The sequence below is a fragment of the Heteronotia binoei genome, chromosome 1 (assembly GCF_032191835.1).
Source record: "Heteronotia binoei isolate CCM8104 ecotype False Entrance Well chromosome 1, APGP_CSIRO_Hbin_v1, whole genome shotgun sequence".
Classification (NCBI taxonomy): Eukaryota; Metazoa; Chordata; class Lepidosauria; order Squamata; family Gekkonidae; genus Heteronotia; species Heteronotia binoei.
This window is the reverse complement of record NC_083223.1, coordinates 123,599,481-123,622,788: the sequence shown is the minus strand read 5'-3', so window position 1 is coordinate 123,622,788 and position 23,308 is coordinate 123,599,481. Positions and strand designations below refer to the sequence as shown.

Below are 23,308 nucleotides of genomic sequence, written 5' to 3'. Positions count from 1 at the left end.
CTCAAAGGCTAGGTTTTCCCTCTGTTTCTGTGTCCCTTCACTGACTGAGTAGCCCTGGTAACATGTTTTCGTCTCCCCTTCTCACCCTTGTCAGTAAAATATATTTTGGCTATTGTTCAGCCCAGGAACCTAATGGAAAGGGACAGGATTGCCCTTTGACTTAAACCCTTGAAAACAGCACTTGAGACACTTTTAAAAATAACAAAAGACTTTATTTAATATTGCAGGGGAAGGTCAGGTGAAATCAGGGGTTGAAATCACTAAGGTAAAACTAGTACAAACACAGATTTTTGTTCTAATCAGCCTGATATATAAGAGGTTCTTAATTTATACATAGTTACTTAGATCTTTATATTGAAAGGCTCTTGTTCCAGTGTTTTCCCAAACACTCTAATTCACTTTATTTGAGTAATTGCTGACTCCATTGGTGCCCAGAAGGCTGGTACCCTCTTCCGAGTACCCAAACTCCTTCTCGTTGGTTCATCAGTACTCTTCTTGAGTTTTTTTTACTGACTTTTAAGGTCTCAGACAGGCAATTTCCAACCACGCCAGACCAGGGAATTCTGTACTCCTCAGAAATAACTTTCCCTGTTTAACTGACTAGGGAATCTTCTCTCTCTAGACGATCCTTTCCTTTTGCTTGAATGGGAGTCTTCCCTACTACCCAGACTTCCTTACCAAACTCTTTCCCAGTTGTCTGTGTTCAAACTGCTCTCAGGTACTGCTGAATTCAGACTGTGTTCAGTCAAAGCTGAAATCTGACTCTGTCAGCACTAAACCATTTTTTCTCTCAGGGCTATTCTCATATGGTCTCAGTACATGTCTCTTCTCACTTAAAGCAGGAATCTTGACTCAATCTTGTCAGCATCCAGCTGTCTCAAGACTTTTTTTTTTTTGCTCAGCTAATGCTAACCAATCAGATTGCTTAGAGCAGTCTTTCACTCAAGGCTCTCTAGCTTTGTGAAGAATTAACCTTTCACAATCCTTTAGTTCTTGGTACAGCACCTCCAAGCTTCTTTAAAAAGTGCAGGCCATCACAAATGCCATTTGAAATATGAGAAGTAACGTGTTTGGGAGTGAGGTGGAGGAAATAAAAGAGGTTAAACCAGGGGTGACAAACTCATTTGTTATGAGGCCAGATCTGACATAAATGAGACTTTGAAGGGCCAGGCCATGTCGGATTGGACTGAGCCATGTCAGGCCAGGCCATGTGTGTACCTATTTAAGATTAGGTAGCAGAGATATAAACTTTATAAAGGACACAGACAAACACAATTACAGATTTTTTTTAAAAACAAAACACCTTAAACAAAAAATGCTTAAAACATTAGCATTCATTGGACTTAAAGGTGCTTTCTTTGTATTTCTCCCATGGGATCCAGAGAACTGGACAAAGGAAGCTCAGGCTCTTTCCTTCCTTCCCCAGGGACTGGGGTGGGTGGGAAGCCTCAGTCTATTGAAGGAAGAGAGGTTTGGCTCAGTAGTTCTGCTGTGCGATTGAGAGAGCCTAGCAAAGCAAACTATTCCTCTCCCCCTTCCTCCCCAAAGAGAGGAGTCTCAGTCAATGGAGAAAATAGAGGTTTTGCTTTGTAGCTCCAGTTGCTTGGGGGCCTGATAGGAGACCCCTGGGGGCCTGATTCGGCCCCCAAACTGAATGTTTGACACCCCTGGGTTAAACAATGATGAAGATTTCTGAATCAATTGTAAAATAAAAGGAATTGTGTATCAAATACAAATCTGTTCAAACCATGAACTAACATGTACTTCCAACATTATCACTTCAAGCTGAGCTACAGTTTTCAAGCCATTTGTGCCATGGAATTCCTACAGCCAATACTATGTATAGGCCTGAGATACTTATACCTTGGCCCCTGTTAAATTCAGTGATTCCTTGTTCACAGGCAGGGCTTTTTTGTAGAAAAAGCCCAGCAGGAACCTATTTGCATATTAGGCCACGCCCCCTGATGCCAAGCCTGCCGGAACTGCATTCCTGCATATTCCTGCCCAAACAAAGCCCTGTTCACAAGGAAGATTGTTTGTTCAGTATATGTGATCTTTTGTTGGTTTCTGAGAATATTATACAAAAATAAATTTAAAAATATTATCCAATAAAAACTTGTACTGATACATGAGTATAAAGACAAATTCCATTTAGGATTGCCCCATTACATAAATTATGTTACCAGACAAAAGTTAGCTGCATTTCAGAGAAAAGATTGATTATTGTGCAGTTCTTACTGAAGTTGGAGTGCACACTCATGCAATTTAATTCAATCAAATTCAAGGGAACCTCATTCCAAATAAATGTGCTCAGCACTGGGGTGTTAGCCTGGATCCTCATTCACAAAATATTTAGCATATGAAATGGAGGACATGTTGATTTGACAAGAGGTGCAGCCTGCAATTCTGTTTTCCTTCCCAGTTGTATGTCTGAAAATAGATTTGACTTCTAAAATCACTGCGTCCTATCATGGTAGCTTTCCATATGCAAAGAGCTTTTGAGATGACACCACCTTCAAAGAAATGGCCTTTTGTGTGCTTTCTGAGGTCTACTAATGGGCAAGAACTTGTTCATAGATTTCTTTAGAACCACTCAATGACTTTTCTGGATCAAGTTATTAGCCACGCTCAGAAAAAAATAACATATTCAAATATTAAAAAAAAATAATCAATGAATTCCAAGATTCAACACTGATCCAAATAAATATGTTGGAAACTGGCAATCCTCAGAACTGTAGCAATATTTATCTTTTAGTAGCTATTCCTTTGAAGACTGCAGTCATGAGGTTTACAATCATATTCTGCATACAAGTAGCTCCCCAAAAAATCAAACTGATAACGTGTGTACGTTGATTTACCTATTATAACAATACTATCAACCAACTACACTGCTGTTATTTAAACATTTATGGCTGTATTCCAGCACAGTTATTGCTCATTAAGCCCACTTTATAAAACAAGCATTAAACCTGCATTAGGTGGTGGGATGGATAACTTTACCTATATAACTGAACATATATTTAAGATTGACTGAATACCTGTAGAATTTAAGCCTAATTCTGATAATGATAATAATTCATCTTGTTACCTTAATACTAGTTTTTCAAAAATTGTATCAATACAAGATCCATCTCTACTAAAATGGTTTTATTTGCTCTCCTGGTGTTCTCTCTTTTATCAGTTGTTCATTTTTTACCATTCGTACAATTGTGTCACTCTTGGATTCTTATTGAGACCCCAGAGAAAGTTGCTTTAAGCCTCTTAATATGGACAGAGAGCATTGCATGGCATTTAGAGTCAGAATAGAATCTGGGAGAGTCAGTCACAGAAGCTTGCTGGGTAACCTTGGACTCGTAACTCTGTCCCAGAAAACATATCTCATTGGGCTGTTTTGTAAAGATAAGAAGGAGGAGGGGGAAATGATACTGAAAAGCCATTTTGGATCTCTACTGCAGAGTAAAGCAGGGCATGGATATCTGAAGAACACATAGATAATGCAGCATTTGTATGCTATACCAAAGGACATACATTGGCCAGTATGAGAACAATAACCCTGAATGAATGGGCCAATAGCGTATGGCCATAGCATATGGTAAATAGAGGATGTGGGAAATGGAGAATAAGGCAATCTAACAATATTATGGTGCAGGTGAAATTTGAACCATACTAGTTTACATCCTGCCCTGAGCTGGATGGTCCAGGGTAACCTAATCTCATTAGATCTCAGAAGCTAAGCAGGGTCAGCCCTGGTTAGTACTAGAAGACCACGAACAAAGTTCAGGTCACTGTCATAGTCAAAGCAATGAAAACCATCTCTGTTTATCTCTTGCCTTGAAAACCTAGGAAGTCACCATAAGTTGCTTGTGACTTAATGGCATTTTCACTATCAGGATTTAACCTTGTTCTCTAAACAGTATTTAATTATGTATGCTGTAATGGCTTGGGTCAAATCCAGAGTTCACTTGGGTAAAATCCAGATAGCTAAACTAGTTTACATTTTTGGTGTATTCTTTAAAGTATTATTATTATTTATTATATTTGATGAATCGCCCTGTCCTGGCCAGTGCCAGGCTCAGGGCGATGTACAACAGTAAAATTAGATACATTAATATATATATATATATATAATCAATTACATTAAAAATTACAAATCCTGATGGCATTTTTAAAGTGCTCTTATTCAGTTATTGCATCATATCAGGGGTGGGGGATCCCCCCAAGAGGGGGTGGAGAGGAAAAGGTGCCAGGATGGCAACCGTCTCCGTACTCATGCAAAGGCTTGGTGGAACATCTCTGCCTTACAGGCCCTGTGAAACTGTAAAAGATCGCACAGGACCCTGATGTCTTCTGGCAGAGCATTCCACCAAGTTGGGGCTGAAAAAGCCCTGGCCCTTGTTGAGGACAGCCGGACCTTTTTCGGGCCAGGGATCACCAGCAGATTTCAACTACTGGAGCACAACACCCTTCCAGGGACATAGTGGAGGAGGCGGTCCTGTAGATACATCGGTCCCAGACCTCTCAAGGCCTTAAAGGTCATAACCAAAACCTTGAATCTGACCCAGTACTTAACTGGCAACCAGTGTAGCTGGCGCAGCACAGGTAGAATATGTGCCGTCTGTGGCGTTCTTGTCAGGACTCGCACTGCCGCATTCTGAACTCATTGGAGCTTCCAGATCAGACTCAAGGGTAGGCCAGCATAGAGCAAGTTACAGTAGTCTAGTCTGGAGGTGACCATTGCATGAATTACTGTGGCTAGGTCCCAGCGAGATAGGAGGGGAGCCAGCTGCCGGGCTTGACAGAGATGAAAAAATGGCCACTTTGGCAACTTGTGTGACCTGGGCCTCCATTGAAACTGAGGTGTCCAGTGTAACTCCTCAGTTCTTGACGGTAGGCGCTGGTGTTAGTAGTGCCCCATCAAGAGTCGGCAGTCTACGCTCCAGCTCCAACCCTGCTCCCCCCAACCACAGAACCTCCATCTTTGATGGGTTCAGCTTCAACCTGCTCTTCCTTAGCCAGCCCACCACGGCCTCCAAACCCTCAGCCAGAGTTGGTGGGACTGTAGCCAACCAATCACCCAACAGCAAATATAGCTGGGTATCATCTGCTTATTGATGACATCTCAGCCCAAAGCTCCGTACCAGCTGGGCAAGGGAGTGCATGTAGACATTGAACAACACTGGGGAGAGGAGTGCCCCTCATGGAACCCCACATAAAAGGGGATATCTAGTGGACACATCCTCACTTTGCGCCACCCTCTGTCCCCAACTGCGCAGAAAGGAAAACCAATGGAAGGCCACCCCACATATTCCCACATCGGCGAGGCGGTGAGTCAACAATGCATAGTCAACTGTGTCAAACGCTGCTGTAAGATCTAACAATAACAACAGTGCCAACCTGCCTCAATCCAGCTGCTTATGGAGGTCATCCATTAGAATGACCAGGACAGTTTCAGTCCCATGGCCAGGGTGGAAACCAGTCTGGAATGGGTCTAGTGCCAATGTGTCCTCCAGAAAGCCCTGAAGCTGCTCGGCCACTGCTCTCTCAATTACCTTGCCCAGAAACGTGTCCAGCAAAGTACATACTCTCATGACTAATTTTTAGAAGCCATTTTGAGGCATATGAGAATTGATAATTCTCCAAAACAGGTTATGCCAAAGATGTGTCATATTTAGGCTATAATGTGTCAGGCTTTTGATCACTTACTTTTTTTTTTAAGTATCTCCACCCACCACAACACCTAGGAAGAGTTTATACGACAAGCCAAGCAGATGATTAATTACTGCAAGTCTCTACCTGTGGTCTGCAATTCAGCTGACACACCTGCGATGTAAAATGAATGAAAATCTGCATTAATAAGCACAATGATGCCCACATATCACACTGAAAAGTCTGAAGCCTGGGGACAGGGCCATAATAACAGCTAGAAGTTGCAGAATGCCTCTGCAAATGAAAAGTGATCTAGCTACATTTTTTGAAGTTTCTTATTCCTTTGTAGAGTTGCTCCAGTCTATACCCATTCATTTCATTGGGCTTAGACTGGAGTAAACTTGCATAAGATTGCACTGTTTCATCATACTCTCATACTGAAAACTCTCATTTTCAGAAACCATCTTAACGCTCCATGTAAAAATGCACACGGATGGATCCAGCAAAACTACAAAATGCCAGAATTCTCATGCATCTTCAGTCCAGTTCACCTTCACATGATAGGAAGAGTATGTTTTGTTTTCAGGACTGCATGCACAGCCATGGCTTTCAGCCACAAGGGAAAGGCAAGATAGAAATGCCTAGTAAACAAATTTGCATGCGGCTTGTCCCAGATCTCCCCATAGTTAAGAGGTCCAAGGAATAGGAAAGAGACATGCATGGTACCTCAGATTTCTACTGCCAGAGCAGACAGTACATACATATGCCATCAAGTAACAGCCAACTTATTGCAACCTCAGCAAGAGGCTTTAAAGACAATTGAGAAGCAGAGGTCGTTTGTCATTGTCTTCCTCTACAGAGCCTTCCTTGGTGATTTCTCATCCAAGTACCAACCCTGCTTAGCTTCACACTTTACCATGCCACCTTCCCTTCCTTAGGAGACAACACTGGAGGTTATATGAACCAGTGACCTACCCCATTATGAAAGATTTTCAGATGCTGCTATAAAAATGGCCAGCATCACCTAGTTCTTATCCAGTAACAGCAATGTTAATAGCAAATCATGAGAACTATTTTTTAAAAACAACACAAGATCACCTTATTAGTAAACCAGCTAAGACAGAACACACAGAAAAAACTTAGCTCGATGTGCTTCACTAACAGAGTAGTGTTATTTTAAAATAAAATAAAAAAACAGAGGACCTGAGGTTGCCAGGAAGCAAAAAAAGCACAACAAGAAAACTGGCAATAGCAATTGTTGGCAACATCAATTGGCAAGGAATCCAGTCACCTCGGGGCTGTATGTGTTATGCTAGTGGGGAAGGTAGCAGCAAATCCTCAAGGCCCCAAGCAACCTAGATATAGCTCTAGGAAGAGTAGATGAAGCCAGGAAACAGGAATGATGAAACACAACCAGGCAGAAAAGCACAGAAAATGGATACTAACTTATTTAATATACTTTATTTAACACATTTACAGCACAATCTGGGGGGGAGGGGGGCAGAAAGTCTTTTCTGAGCAGATGAGCTGCTACGTGGGCACAGGAAGGGTGTGTGCCGATGTACAACCAGCACCACCACAATGGAGGGGAGTTACGTGGGCAAGGGGCTGCACCCGAGCACGGGCGGAAGTGAGGTGGAGCGTGGCATTCAGGTGGAGTTGGGGGTGGGGCCAGGCTTAGGCAGCTTCCTGAGCAGTTTGACCCATGACACGCCCCCCCCCGGGAGGCGCAACATCACGCCGGCAAAAATAGCGGAATGTCCCATAGGCACTCGTTGAAACCAAAAACAAAGGTTGCCTCTGCCACTGTGGAAGCTCGCAAATCCCTTAGGGAGCAGTTGATTGCCTCACCAATCCCCTTGTGCCTTGGCCTGGTGAGCCCCCTTCCTGGCACCCAATCAGGCCCCCCCCCTAGAAATACTTCTGCTCTGACTCACACAACTTAGTTGTTAGGGTCAGGTTCGTGTGGCGGGAAGCTCTGCCAGTGAGCTCCCGGCCATACAGACTGAGAGTGAGGGACAGGCAGGCATGTTGGTGACGGGTTTTGCACCACGCGGTTGCTTTGACAGTATCTTTGACTTGCGAGGGGAGAGAGGTCTCTCTCCTGGGGCTAACTGCTCTTGTTTCCAGGTCTCCACAGGTTCTGGGCTCCTGGAGGCTCTGCATGCGAGGACTGTCGCCCAGGGCTGGGTAAGTTCCACTGCCCCCCCCAGCCTCCCCCTCCCCTCGCTCTTGACTGCTTGGTGTGCGAACATCTCTGGCACTTGAACCAGGCAGTGGGCTCCAGCAGGGGGCATTTGCTGGCCCCACTCCCCTGTGCTGCTGCCTGCTCCCTTCCCTTGATCTGCCCTCTGCCACATTCCCAACCCCTGGAAAAACAGGGTGTGTGTGTGTGTGTGTGGCAGCTATCCTGATGCGGGGAGGTGGGTCAGAGACTGTCCCCTTAAGAGAGCGCCCGGCTGAAATGCAGTCTGCTCTTCTAGCTGCCGCCCATGCAGGTGCTCTTGATCTTGTCTCCGTTTTGCAGGTGGGACTTCAACACAGAGGCTTCCGTGTGTGTCGCTCCACCGCCTCCCACTCCCTCAGCTGTTTCTGCCCATCACTCTGAACGGAGCCCTGCCCACAGTGAGACTGCCCAGCGCATGTCAGGGAGACTGTTGCACTCTGTCCGCAAAAATAAAGTCTGAGCTGTGCCCTCTGTTGCCTCTCCTGCTTAGCATCTGTTGCACGTTCCCTGGGCAACCCCCCCCCCCATCAGTGGCCTCTCCAAGGGAATGCCTGGGAGGGTGGTCAGACTTGGTTGGGGGGGGAATGGTCTGTGAGCCGCCACACTGCCCCCCGCGTGGCTGGACAAGGGAGGGGAGTGCCCCCCCTCAGCCTGCCCGGGCTGACACCATACCTGATCCCAAAGGGCTGTTGTGCGCAGGGCACTAAGGGAGGGTTGATGAAGTGGACTCAGAGTTCTGTGGCTGATGCACTCGCACTCTGATTTCTGTGGCCCCTGGGGGAGGTGTTCCGTGCACATGGAAGGGGGCGTCAGGGCAGCACAGGGGATCTATGGTTGGGAGGGTGTCTGCTGTTGGGCTGCTCACTCCCAGACATACATTCCAGCCACTGTCTATGACAGCAAACTCCTGCACTTGGTACTTCCTGCTTGTCTGCCTGCCAATGACAGAGTCTCTGACAGTGGGAGGGTGTGAGGGGATTGACAGCTTCTCCATGGCCTCATGCAGGCCTATCTCGCCCCCACCCCTGCCTCGCCACCAACCCAGGCTTCTCATGCGCGCATGCCCAGCCTCCCTCCTGTTCCCTCCCCGTGTTGGTGGGACGTCTCTCCTTTGCCTGTGATGGTCTGCCCATCATTGGCTCCGTTCTCTGTTTGGCAGCATGTTGGGGTGGCTATCAGCCTCTCTGGGGCCGCATCTCCCCATCCCTGACTGTCATGAGCTGCGGCTCATGCGCCAGGACTGGCCAATGGGGAGAGTGAGCTGGCCCTCCCCTCCAGCTGCCTCCGTCTCCCTTCCGTGCCTACGCCAGTGGAGTTGCCATGGCAACCGTCTCCCTCACGGCAAGCTACACCTCTCCCCTACCCATGCTCCAGGTTGCCGAAGTCCTCAGGAAGTCTACTAGCAGCGCGGCAGCTATGCCACAGCTGGCCGCCACCTATGTCTAGATTGGGCTATTAATCACCCACCTTATGTCTGCAAACTCAAGACAGCTAACAAAACATTGTAAGTATCCAATCAATTCAAACCAGTGCAGAATTAAAATGCAGTTATACAGAATTAGTACAGCTAAAACAGTTCACCCTCCACCAAATGTCCTCTGGAGCAGAATAGTCTTGCATGGTTTCGTAAATGTGGCAACTGAAGGTGCCCATCCTGCCCACGGGAAATGAACCTACCACAGAGAATAGCCCTGGCTAGATTGTTATGAAGCAGACCATCCTAGGTGAGCACACTACCAGGAGAAGGTGGTCTGTCTGACTGAAGCTGACACAAGGATGTATACTGGGGTACATCAAGTGCTTTTTAACAAAACTTTCTTTTGTTGGGGGCTGCTCCAGTTGAGAAAGTAACAAAGGCCCTTGAGAACAGAAAACAACCATATAGAAGAAACATAACCATGTTCTTTGCATAAGTAAGGGATACCAAAGGATGGGAAAGTCTGGGTATTATCTGACTTGCAGGGTTGTTGGGTTTTTTTTTTTGGGGGGGGGGGTGTTAAGGCTCTGCTTATCTATCCTGAAACTCTACTTGAGTTCATGTATGCCAAACAAGGTCCAAAATTAACCCCATGAACTGATCAGTTATATTTCCTCCCTTGCTGCCTGTCCTGGGACATCGATTAAAGGGGCCAAAATTAATCCTGTAGTGGTAAAGAAAACAGCTATAACTGGACACTTCCCCAAGTTGCATAAAAGGGCATACATAAAAGGGCAACTGTTTTTGTTTCCATGTCAGGAATTAGAACTCATAGAAACCTGCTGTTAACTATGCAGTACTATATACATAACCAGGGTGCTACATGATCCAAATTTCTAAAGAGTCTTTGCTACAGACATATAATTTTTTTACTTGCCTAACTACCATGGCATCAAACAAGAATCCTGCAGCTTGGTGTGAGAGCTGACAATGCTCAACTAATGATACCACCACCTTTTATAAAACACAGGGATGCCTGGACAGAGGAATGCATATTAGTCTATGAGACAGGTTAACCCTCAGAAGTCCACCACCCCTCTTGTTTCTTTTCAGCATCAATTGCTGCATTTTTGTGCATGCCCAGTTTGTAATCATAAACTTGGGGGAAGGGAGATGTTATTTTCCATCTAGTGCAACCATTCTTGGAACTGTGTAAAGACAACAGTCGTTAGTGTTATAACATATCTTCATTCATGCTTCCTCTGAATGTCAGTTCTAATCCCTGACATAGAAACAAAAATAGTTGCCCTTTTATGTATCAAACACTTGCCACCTGGAGCTAATGACCCACACACAGGGAACCTGGCCCACCCACTGAACCAGCATTCCCTCTTTAACAGAAGAGGCAGTTGAAGCATGTTTTATGTTTTGAGCCGAAGTCATATGAGTCACACACCAGATGTCAGAAAGCTGCAATTTTCTTGGTTTCAGCAAAATGGTGTATCATTACTAGTGTTAGCAGACACTATTGTTGGAAGTTGGGCAGGAAAACATAATGAATGCCCCTCGTGCATGTACAGCTTTTAAACCATCCAGAATTAAATGTGCCAGCCAAGCAATCTGCAAAGGAGCAGCATGTGCAACTGCTTAGATTCAAAAATAAGCCCTTCACTTTAAAAGGTGAATGTCTGTTTTAAAAACGAAAAAGAACTAGGCTTAGTATTCATTTTCTTGGTTGGAGAACCACAGGCTTTCAAGGGCTGTACCTCTCAAACATGTATCAGAATTTGAGTGAGAGCAAGCATTTCTTCAGTGAACCTGTAATTGAATAACTGAAAATCATGAGCATTGGAGAGACCTTTCTTTGTTTTAGACCCACACCAGTCCAGCTTTCGCCTGGGCCATGGGATGGAGACAGTGCTCATTGCCTTAATGGATGATCTCTAGTGACAACTGGATCGAGGTGGGTCAGCAGTACTGTTGTTGTTGGACCTGTCGGCGGCGTTCGACATGGTCAACCACCGGTTGCTGGTTCACCACCTTGCTGATGCGGGGATTCAGGGGTTGGCTTGCAATGGCTTTCCTCTTTTCTCTGTGGTCGGGGACAAAGGGTGGCGATCGGGGAACGATCATCCCAGAGGCATCTGCTTAATTGTGGGGTGCCTCAGGGGGCGGTGCTCTCCCCGATGCTGTTTAATATCTATATGCGCCCCCTTGCCCAGATTGTCTAGAGATTTGGACTGGGTTGCCATCAGTACACTGATGACACTCAGCTCTATCTGCTGATGGATGGCCGGCCTGCCTCCGCCCCAGAAAATCTGGCCCTGGCTCTACAAGCCGTGGCAGGGTGGCTCAGGTTGAGTCGTCTGAAGCTGAATCCAGCAAAGACAGAAGTCCTTTATCTGAGGCGCGGTGGCCTGGGAAGGGAAATCCCTCTACCAGCCTTTGATGAGGCACCACTGATATCGGCGCCCAAAGTCAAGAGCTTGGGGGTGCTACTGGAGCCCACATTGGCTATGGAGGTCCAGATAGCAGCCACTGTGAGATCTGCCTTTTTCCACCTTAGGCGGGCACGACAGTTGGTTCCCTTCCTAGAGCACAGTGACTTAGCAACAGTGATTCAGGCAACGGTCACCTCGAGACTAGACTACTGTAATGCCCTCTACATGGGGCTGCCCATGTCCCAAATCCGGAAGCTGAAGCATGCAGCAGCCAGGCTGCTATTGGGTCTCCCCATTCAGGACCATATACAGCCGGGGCTGCGGAGATTGCACCGGCTGCCAATAGTATTCTGGATTCGCTACAAGGTGCTGGTTATTACCTTTAAAGCCCTATATGGCCGAGGACCTGCCAACCTTAGGGATCGTCTCTCCCCATATATTCCCCAGAAGGTACTCAGATCTGGATCACAAAACCTATTAGTAATCCCCGGGCCGAGGCAGGCGAGATTGAAGGCTACTAGAGAAAGAGCCTTCTCTATTGCGGCCCCCCACTGGTGGAACCAACTCCCAGACAATGTTAGAACCTTGCAGGACCATGCCCAGTTCCGCAAGGCCTGCAAAACAACATTATTTCGAATGGCCTTCAACCAAAGTACATAGATGTCCAATCACCACTGAATGTATGGCATGAAATTTAGCACCAAAATTGTATTAATAATTTTAAATTGTAAACTGTTTTAATTTTAACTGATTTATTATTGTGATTGTTCTTATTGTTGATATTGCAATGTTGTTAGTCACCCTGAGCCTGCTTCAGCGGGAGGGCAGGATATAAATATGAAAAATAAATTGTATGCTGTACTTAAGAACATAAGAGAAGCCATGTTGAATCAGGCCAATGGCCCACCCAGTCCAACACACTGTGTTACACAGTGGCCAAAAATTATACACATACACACACTGGATGTAATTCAAATGCTACATGAGCATGGAATATACCCTTCTACAGTGCACCCCAAAACTCTTTTGCAAGCAGGGGGGTGGATAATGGGTGTAAAAGGAAATCACTAAGGTAGATCCTACCCCTATCCTACCACTCTACTGAACAAAGTTTTATTGATTTAGATAAAAATATGGAGCAGAGGTCCATCAGTGGCTATTAGCCACAGTGTATGTGTGTATATAACATTTTTTGCCACTGTGTGACACAGAGTGTTGGACTTGATGGGCCGTTGGCCTGATCCAACATGGCTTCTCTTATGTTCTTATGATTTAAATATTTACATCCCACATTACCTATGGTTCCAATATGAAGCCTTCCCTCAATCTAAAAGGCCTTTAATGCAACTTAAGTAGCTCTTCCAGTAGAGGAAGAGCGATTTATGTTGGAGGCTGCTTGGGGGGGATGGATTTATCCAACCACAAATGTGTCAAACATTACACAGGCATTCCATCTCACCAACTTTAACAGAAAGGAATTCAATGTCATTACGCCAGCCAGGAGGATCATCATACAGAAATGCGCAGCACAAGGCTCTCCAAGTACTCACTGAGCTGGGCTGTCACAACTGATGTGGATATGCACAATCATCTGCAGTCACATACAAGGATTTCTTGCATTTGGCAGTTTATTGTAATCATGGAGCTGCATGGCCCTACAGCATTCATGAACTGCACAATTGAGGGATCACGCTCATTTGGACAAACAACTATTCACTTTTGTAGAGGGTAGGGAAGTGTTATTTTAATACTAAGTCACTGGAATAAAGCAGTATTGGAACAAGGAAGCTGCAATACAACAAAGCTGTCTGTAGGGTGCAAGGGCACCTATGCATGCAACTAATGCTATCTACAGCCACAGCTTTCACACACAACAGGCCAGCAAGATGCTAGCTAGATGTAAATGAGGCTTGCTTCTTTAGCTGTAGAATTTCCTCCAGGTGCACATAGCATCTTTACAAGCCATTCAATGACTTTTCAGGATCAAAGGCTTGTAAAACACAAGTTAGTATCAGCACACAGCCACCTTGTGCAATCTCCACATATCCCTCGTCTACATTTTAGGTGTTAGCCTCTGTATTGCATGAGCAGAAATAGTGCATAATATGTGCATAATATAGTGCATAATATGTGTATAATATAGTGCATAATATGTGCATGGTTATAAACCATAGGCTGTCAGCTCTTATGCCAGGGGTCCCCAATGTGGTGCCCAAGTGTTTTTTAGAAAGTGAGCAGGGCCCAGTGGGGCTTTCGCCCAGCAAGGCTTTTCTGAGAACCAGTTTGGTGTAGGGGTTAAGTGCATGGACTTTTATATGGGAGAACCAGGTTTGATTCCCCACATACAAGTGCTGGAGTGGCCTTGGGTCAGCCACAAGTTCTCTCAGAGCTGTTCTGCTCTAGAGCAATTCTGGGAGAGATTTCTCAGCCCCACCTACCTTACAGGGTGTCTGTTGTGGGAAGGAAAAAAAGATCGTAAGCTGCTCCAAGACTCCTTCAGGTTCTGAAGGGTAGGGTATAAATCCAATCTCTTCTTCTTTTGACTATCCATTTGAGATTTAGCTGACTCTGCAGATATTTTTTAAAATGTTGCTTTGGCAGGAGCTGCCACCATAGCACAAGGATCTTCACTGTGTGAATATTTCAATCTGGAAATAAGCCGCAACAGCCATTAAGCAGTTGACTCTTATCTCCTGTGTCAGAATTCCAAATATGCCTGCAGATTCAAAAAGGGTGAGGAACCCTGCATTAAGCTTCCATGGGAGCCAATAAGGATGGAAGCTGATGTAGGGGTAAAATATTATAAAAGTCTGATTTTTAAATTTAATTTCTGCAAGTTTACAAGTATCAGAATGAACATGTTTCTCCAAATGCTATCAAAATGAAAATAAAATCTTAATACAAATATTTAGAACTGGGATACAAATTTGTTAAGCATCTGTTCAACATTTTATATATATATATATAAGGTGTCTGAGTGTTTATTTATATATATATATATATAAACACTCAGACACCTTATTTGATTATTTCTCTAAAAAAGACAAAAAATAGCTCTAGTTTTGATCATTCTCATCTCTCCTACTATATATGAATTTTGACACATGGCCAGACAGTGAGTTATTTTTTTCCCATACACCAAATTTTACTTTGTCAGAAACACTACTAGCCTCAATTATCACCAGGAGACAAACCTTATTTGAAAACAAACTTTAACATTTAACTTCTTCAGTAACTCACTCAGATTTCATCAACAGCCTAGAATTACATCAGCATTTTTTACATAGTAGCTTTAAATTAATCTGAGATAAAACACCCCAATCTGAACATGCAGATATGTGGGATGTAACTGTAGGGAGACAACAAAGATCTGCAATTCATAGCTTCTGAGGAAGATGAATTATGAAACGGGCTTACATCTAAATGCTTTGTCAATTTACTACAACTTATTACAGAAGCTGTTCTACAATACCACAAGGATGGGACTTTTCTGTTTTTTGATACAGCATCACAACATTGTGATATTTTTCTGTTATCTATATAACATGTAAGGACCATTTGTATTTTCATTAACTATAAAATGCAGTAGACATAAATCACAGTGATTGCTTATGATTAGATATGTGGGATGTAGTCATAGTAATTTAAGAAAGTAGCCCCTATACCAAAGAGTTGCTTTATGTTCTTCAACTTCATAATGCTGAACCGTACTCTAAAAGGGACAGAAGTGACCATAGTGTTTGATGTCCTCACATCCACGTAGGGACCTATCCATACCATCGGTTGACACAAAAATGGACAAAAAAGCTAATTAAAAGCTAACACGTCTAATAGCTATTTTTGAACAATACTTCAAATCAGGACATTTAGCTCATACATCCCCAAATAATATTACCACTAATCCAATAATAATGAGCATTCCAAGTTCTGAAATCTGTAAGTCCTTGGGAACTCCTGGAGTCATCTGGTTAAGGAGCATTCATAACATAGAGAGATGAATTTTGAAGTTTTGCCTATGACAGTTGTGAGCATTCACACTGGCTACCAATGTTCCCTCTAAGCTGTGCAGTCTTGTGAGCAAAAATTCTACTTTGTGAACTACTGGGATTAAAGTTGTGACCTACTGGCTTTAAAGTTGTGAGCTACCGCATAAATTAGTTTGCTCTAGGGCCATTTTTCCTGAGCTGAGATAAATATGTGTGAGCTGGAGGTTAAAAAACTGTGATCTAGCTCACACTAACTCAGCGTAGAGGGAGCACAGCTGGCTACCACAGCAAATGCTCCAGTTTGTGACTGAATTCTGAGGAACTTGCTCCCAGCCCAGTAATTTATATGAACAAATCATCACTTACTCAATGTTGCATAACTCTGAGCCTGTGCTTCTCTCCCAGCCTAATCTATTTCACAGAGTCATTATGATGATAAAATGGGAAAGAACTATCCCAAGCTCTTGGATGATATAAGTAAAACATTAACAATAAGAAAAATAAGCAGAAAGAGACGGAAATACTAGACCTTCAGTTTTCCCAAAAGATACTGCATAAGCACTGTAATAAGACTTTATTCTTAATTTGAAATAACCACAGACACAATGATCTCAATTATTTTAATACAGATAAATCACAACCAAAAACACCACACAAAAATGGCATCATAACCAATTATTTTAAATTTCATCAACATTCATTTGCTATGTACATATTCTCTCTTCTGCGAAAGTGCAATCCAACCCTTTTTTTCTTTTTTTTCATAAAAGGCTTTTTCTGACAAACGTAGTGGGGCAGGCTTCAAACATAACCTCACAACACTTTGCCCTTGAATACCTCGTACAATAAAATCAGAGATAAATGAAAATAAACTTAGTACATGTCTTCCTATCAATAGAACACACTGACAGAATCACATGTTGCCTCAAACCTTGCTCTCTCAGAACTCCACACATTTAGATGTTAGTTATCAACATCCCAATCCTGCAAACAGGTTTTTAAATGGTTTAAATTCCATGTGGGGCTATGGGTACAAAATACAATCCTAGAGGAATCCAAATTTCTGAACTCCACTAATTCAGGTTCCCCAAAGCTCACAGTTTAAAACTTTTTTTTCTACCTGCATTTTAAATATACCTTTTAGCAGACAGAATAAAGTTCCATTCCATTTTGTTAGGAGGGGTGTGTGTAAAAAGTTCAATTTTCTGTCTTCCCATTATCTTTAAATGTTTCTACACAAATGCCTCAATAAATAAAAGCATCATAGTGTCTGTAGAAAAAGGTATGTAAGAGAAATGGAAACTTCTGTTGTCTTCTACTACACAAATAAATAGGAGAGCAGAAAGACTTCTGGAACAGAGATCTGGCTCAGGCACCAGCACTGCCCATATTATGATGCTTTGGATCTTCCCTATAAACTACATCAATTCCGAAGCAGCTTGGCTAGAATAAGACCATGCCTCCAAGCTAAAGAATATGCATATAACCATCACACCCGGAAAATTAGAGATAAGCCCACGGGCCTCTGAATCCTATAAATTACGGAGTAACTATTTTTCATAGAAGTCTTGCGATGCAGTACATAACTCCGCCTTAATGGAATTGCTTCCTGAACAAAAAATGCTCAGGAAGCAGCACTGCTGAGGCCAAAGGTAGCATGCAAATGACAGGCTCCTCACCTGGCAGGTCTCTTTTTTCAATCAGGAAATGAGATGAGTGAAGACAGAGATAAGAAGCTATATCATGCCAGATGCTCAATCTGGATGCAGTTTGCAGGCTACTAGCTGGGCTCCCCTGCCTAAGTATTACATGAAGTGATGTAATTTGAAAGTCAGTTGAATTCAAACAGGTTCAGATCAAGGGTAATTTTCTTTGAAGACCCATTTATGTTTCACAGTTCAGCTAATTTCAAAGCAAAAAAAAATTCTTTTGATGCTAACACAATAGAATGCTACATACGTTTTTAAAAAAATCAATATAATGAAAAATGAATTTAAATAACTGCAATATATATTTTCTCTAGACAATAATGGAGTACTTTAGGTGCAATGTTATTTCCATATCTGTTGCACACAAAGCCCATACATACTTTTTTTGCAGAAAATTTTTAATACCCTTTGTTGTATAATACTCTTGGTTAGGTCTCTATCTTTTTATAATGTGTCCTTTAAGAAGCACTGGATGTCACTCTGCTAATACTCTTTATATGCAGATATACAACATAATTATGCAGAGATATCCTGGCTTTTACATAAACACTCCAACTCACAGGCTATAATGTGACAGCTCCAGGGCATATATAGAGCTCCACATCAGTAGGATTTCTCCACTTCCTTCAGCCCTGTCAATTTTTAAATTTTCAGCCATATCCACATATGCTTTTTAATAAAGGCAACATAAACTCAAGCATTAATACCTCAACCCCATCCTGAACCTCGCTCACAATTGACATTTGTAGCTTGAGAAGCAGAGAACACTTCTGCTACCCTTATTTACAGTGAAATTCTAAGCAGACGTCCTAAACCCAATGGACTTAGAAGAATGTAACTGTTCAGGGTTTAAGTTACTTTAAAGGCTTAGCTTCTAGAGGCCCCACAGCTAAATCTGGTGCCAACCCTTCAACAACACAAGTGTGCAGATGGCAACAACAACAAGACCCAAGGTCTGCTTTGAAGTATGAGGGGGCAAGCTTGGCTACCAGTTCTCATGGCATTCCTAGGAAGATGTTTGCTTGACTGTACGAATAGCCTTGACTAATAGCCCAGAAGGGGAGAGCATCTGCAGTGAATGGCAGTAAGCATGCACCATAGATACATGTGAACTTACACTAATGTTAAACACACAAGTGCTTAAGAGGAGCACCTTAATAGAGAAGCAAACCCAGAAAGAACTGCAGACCGCAGTGAAAAATACAAATCCAAAATTTCCCAGAGCTTCTCTTCTCCTGTGTAAAAATGTGAGTGCAACATGATTTGAAATTCATGCACAATGCTGAATTGTGCAAAGTATGCAAATTATTAGATCAAGGGAACCTAAAAATGCTTCTGCATAAATACCTAGTTCAGCTGAACACAACTAAATATATAGCTGAATGCAAAAGTGACCTGTTTTGAACTTTTTTAAAAAGTACTTTAGAAGTTTAAATGATAAAATTCTAAGCAGCTGTATTTTTATTGCAAACGCATGGTTCTTTATAAGTGTAGCAAGCAGTTAAAGATCTTGCAAGGATGGGGCTTTGTTGTAACACTGAACATTAAGTTTATTATGACTTCTGTGTTATTGTTTTTTGCATTCTTTTGGGAATGTACAATTCATTTTGGAGCCATACTTGCAATCAGTACAACGGAGTATTCCCTTTTTAGCAAATGATGTTTTGCCAAACTATACAGTGAGCATGATCCAGCAGAGAGCTATGGGCAATTAAATCTAATAATTTCAATGTGGCTTGTGTCCAGTGCCCTAGTTTAGTCTATAGAAAATCATTTTAAGCATTCCCTCAAAGGTTCATTTTAATGGCTGTAGTTCCCAAAACTGAAATCACTGTCCAGAGAGATTTCTCATCTCCTAATGCCGAGGGATCGGTGTTGGAATATGCTTAGGTCTACCAAGATAGTATGGTGTGTCCCCCAGTTTTTAGTTTCATACATGTAAATATTGGTATGGATGGAAACTATATCCAAACAATAACAACAAAAAAGATCTTAAATTTCTAAGGGGCTCAAAATTCAACCTCTTCAGTCATTTTTAGTCTATCAACCCCAAGTTAAAAGTGCCATTTCAAAACATGTACAGGCCAGGAGGAGTCAACTGCTTTAAAATAACTCACAGCTTTCTTGAAGATTAACTAGGTCCAAAAAAGCACCACTTTACATTTAACTACCTTCATGAAATCAAGAGGAATTCTCCCCCTTTTAGTCTGCACAGCAGCCCTCATAATCCCTCATGCTGTACAGCAAACTACCTTGAAAGCCTGGGAACTTCAAAAGCAGGACGCAATGCGGCATTAAAAGGAAAGGAGTTTTGCAAATCCACTGGATTAAGACAACTTTTCCATAAATGCAAAAAGTCCCTTGGATTCCAGTCCATCCCTTTAATCAGCCATTCTAAGGCATTAGCATTGAATCTATTAGGCCAGTTTATGAAAGAGTCTACACACATGTGCACAGAGTTTGCTTGAATCAGCAAGCTTTTGGAGAGGGGTGATATTCCTACTACTTTTGAACAGCTGACATATCTGGGGTTGACTCCATGATGAAAGCTCCAGCTACAAGTTTTATTAAAGGTTTCTATTCTAGACTAGTACTCACATGATAAAGGAATTATCTCTCCCATTTTGCAAGTGACATGGTGACATTCCAACCAACAGGTAAATCTATTCACCCTAGGTAGCCACTTGAAACATAATCCATTTGCTTTGCCCATTGCTTACTGCAACAGCAATGAGAGATAAGGGTCATCCAAACACAAAGGGCTGCAACAGAGGTGCTCCAATTCAGACACCCTTGAACAGCTGGTCTGAAATTAGCTACATGGTCCTTCTGAGCATCAACAACATCTACAAAGCATCTGAAATAACACAGTTGTAAGTTCTCAAGCTTGTTTTGGTAAAAGCAGCTGTCCTGCTAGGATTAAAATATTAGCGGAAACAGTATGATCTGTCAGTGAGGGTAGTTCTAATTATCAAATATATATTCCAGGAAGACGCTATGCAAAAATAAGGGGGTTTTTTTAAGAAAGAAAAAAACAGTGCATTTTCCGACATAGCATTACATTCATTTGTCATGATGGTTAGGTTTACCTTAACAGACTCTCAAAGTATATTTGCTACTACTACTTATACTACCAAGACCTGACCTTGCTCCCAAGTGATGACAATGGCAAATTCATTGCGGAACAACAACTTGGAGGCTATCATACAAGGGAGGCCAAACACAGAGGCTTGCTGAAAAATAGCAATGTCAACAGAACTGCCGGCACTTACAACCATTCAGTCTGATCACTTACCTCATCCAAGCATTGCAAACCCAAATGCATAGAGAGGTTGTCATCGTGAACTGTAAGACCAGCTTGTGGATCGGACACCGGACAGATCACTCCAAATTCCAACCTTTAGAACATCTCATCCCCTTACTATCCTCTACATTATACTAAACTGTGGAATCAACTTCTGTGAATCAAGAGTAAAGACAAGGATGAATGCTCTTAAGTGGGGAGCCAATCACTGCATTCCACTAAGACGCCATCTATCTGGACAGACAGCTGCAAGGGATCCCATCTGACTGTTCTAAGACATTTATGAAGAGTTCTCCTCTCCCCATGATATTTTCTATTTTAAAATCAGGTATTAGTTTGACCATAGGTTCTCCATACCTTGCAGCTTCTCTGTCCTAAATAAGTTTTTAAACAAAGACAGAATGGATTTTTTAAAAAAATATATTGCTTCGGCAAATGTTGGTTGGCCTCAACCCCCACCCTTCACTGAAACTGCGGCAAGAGGACCATGGTCTTAATGACACGCATCTACATAGGAACACATGTACACAAACATACAAAGCTGCTGCACTTCCTTTCAGTTAGAAATTAGGGTTTTTCCCTCTCCCATCACAGAACAGATCTTATAAAAGATATGTAAAATAAAGAAACAATACTCATAAAATAGCTATTACTATGGCAAAGCTTTTGTCAATAAGCCTCCAAAACTTTAAACGAAGAGAATGGCTTCACAAAATGGTAGTCCAAGTTTCCACAGTGTGGACACTGTTGAACGTTGCTGTATTCTGAGAAATACTGCATCCCAATACGTACATCTATAACAGGTTTCCCACAGTGTTTACAGTTCAGTCGTGCCTGAAAAGGGGAGAGAGAAAGAGGTTTTTTGTTTCTGTTGCTGATCAAACTGTACCACAAAGACATTTTAATCACTCTTGCAGCTTGCAATTAGGGAATAGAAGTCAGATTCTCACTGTACATTTTGCACTTGGAAACGCATTCATACTGCATCAAGAGAGATGGTAATTCAAGGATGACATTAGGTATATATCTCTTTAGAAAAAAAATAGTGTCTCTAAAGGAGTAAACCATTTGGATGTCGCTTCTCAAGAGTGTGGTGGATTTTGATACAATCCTGCTTCAATGCATGTGTATCTTTCATATCTGATAAGGAGTGCAAGCAATCTGTTTGTATGTATTCGTCCCCAAGGTCCCAGAAGTAAAGGGATAATCAGACCAAAGCCCAGAGGCACTTGGGATGTTTTTATGCATATTCCATCTTAACCTTGATCCTACTTCAACTGAGGTACTCCTGTGTCTGATCAGAATCCTTGTCTTCAACATCTAGTTTTCTCTATGGAAAGATTTGTATGAAGGAACATTCAATTGCATGAGCCTGATCTGCAGTGATAAAGCCAAGACCATGAGAACGAGATTTCTGTCAACACAGGAAGCGGTAACTGACACATTTCTTTGTAAGTATATCCTCATACAGTAAGTAAATGCTAGTACACACCAAGTTCTCTTAATTAGCACTAATGTAAATTAATACATTTTGCCCTACACTCATTTGGCTCTGAAAGCAGCAGCAGTGATAGGAACCGCTGGCTAAGTGAAATGGTAAACTCTATTAACTACAAGTGCTAATCGTTTATTTAGAGCACAAAGAGTGCAATCCTAAACAGAGTTATACCACTGTAAGCCTACTGAAGTTAGAGACCTTAGAACAGTGTAATTCTGTTTAGAATGCAATGAAAGTTGCAGAATACTCCAGACCCCAGATCCCTAAAAGAGATACTGAAAAAGACACAAATCGGTGCAATTTCCATTCCAAATCCAACTCCCATTCCAAACAAGCAACCTGCAACTGGATTTATTGAATCAGAATACTTATTGAATCCTGAAATCAGGAAATTTAGCAGGCTACATTCAGAATGTGTTTTATCAAATTTAATGGAGCAAGAGGCCTGCTGACTGCAACTGCAATCCTAAACTACTTACCTGGAAGTATTTTTAGAATCAAATGGATTTAGGACATAACTAAATGACATTTTGGAAATTCATTATCAGATTTTTAATCTCTTTAAATGTCAATAAATTGCAGTTGTGGTGTGAACCAAATTGACTCAGTACATGAAGACAGCAGTTAGTCTACTACTTTCCCTTTGTAAATGCCACCCCCAAACTGCTATGTGCCTTGATAAGAAAAACATTTCATGATTAGCCAGCAGGTTTGATGGAAAAAACAGCAAAAATTCCAAATAGCTAACAGGTCAGATATTAACTATAGGTAATAGCTTAATGGTACAATAACTGACCTTGTGAGACAATTTTTCCCCTTAGTCCACCAGCCATGCAATCCTAAGTAGTGTTACGCCCTTTCAATGTCCACTGAGGGCTTGAAAGAGTGTAACTCTGCACTATAAAGAATATAAGATGTTTCTGGGTTTTGGCATCTCGAGCTCAGGTGAGGTCTGTGGAGCTCGCCTTCAGCGGCCCCCTGAACCAGGTGGTAAAAGGGATGCCACGGCTGTGGCATCTCAAGGGGGACCCTGGAGGAGTCTCCTGACAGCAAGGGGCTTTACAGGAGCCAGGGAAACAG

At 42.5% G+C, this 23,308-nt stretch overlaps 1 protein-coding gene across 2 annotated transcripts in view; it reads right to left on the bottom strand.

The window, feature by feature from the left end:
- The window catches only part of HECA (hdc homolog, cell cycle regulator), a 262,046-nt gene that overhangs the window by 208,985 nt on the left and 29,753 nt on the right, over positions 1–23,308 (bottom strand). The window contains exon 4 of one of the 2 annotated variants that reach the window (XR_009555463.1): positions 20,025–21,564. Coding sequence is in view for 1 of the 2 variants with exons in the window: in XM_060240301.1 (XP_060096284.1) it covers positions 21,400–21,564 (165 nt within the window). In the remaining variant the exon portion in view is untranslated. Of the gene's footprint in view, positions 1–16,323; positions 21,565–23,308 lie in introns of those variants that run through there. The other variant, XM_060240301.1, reaches the window with a different exon arrangement.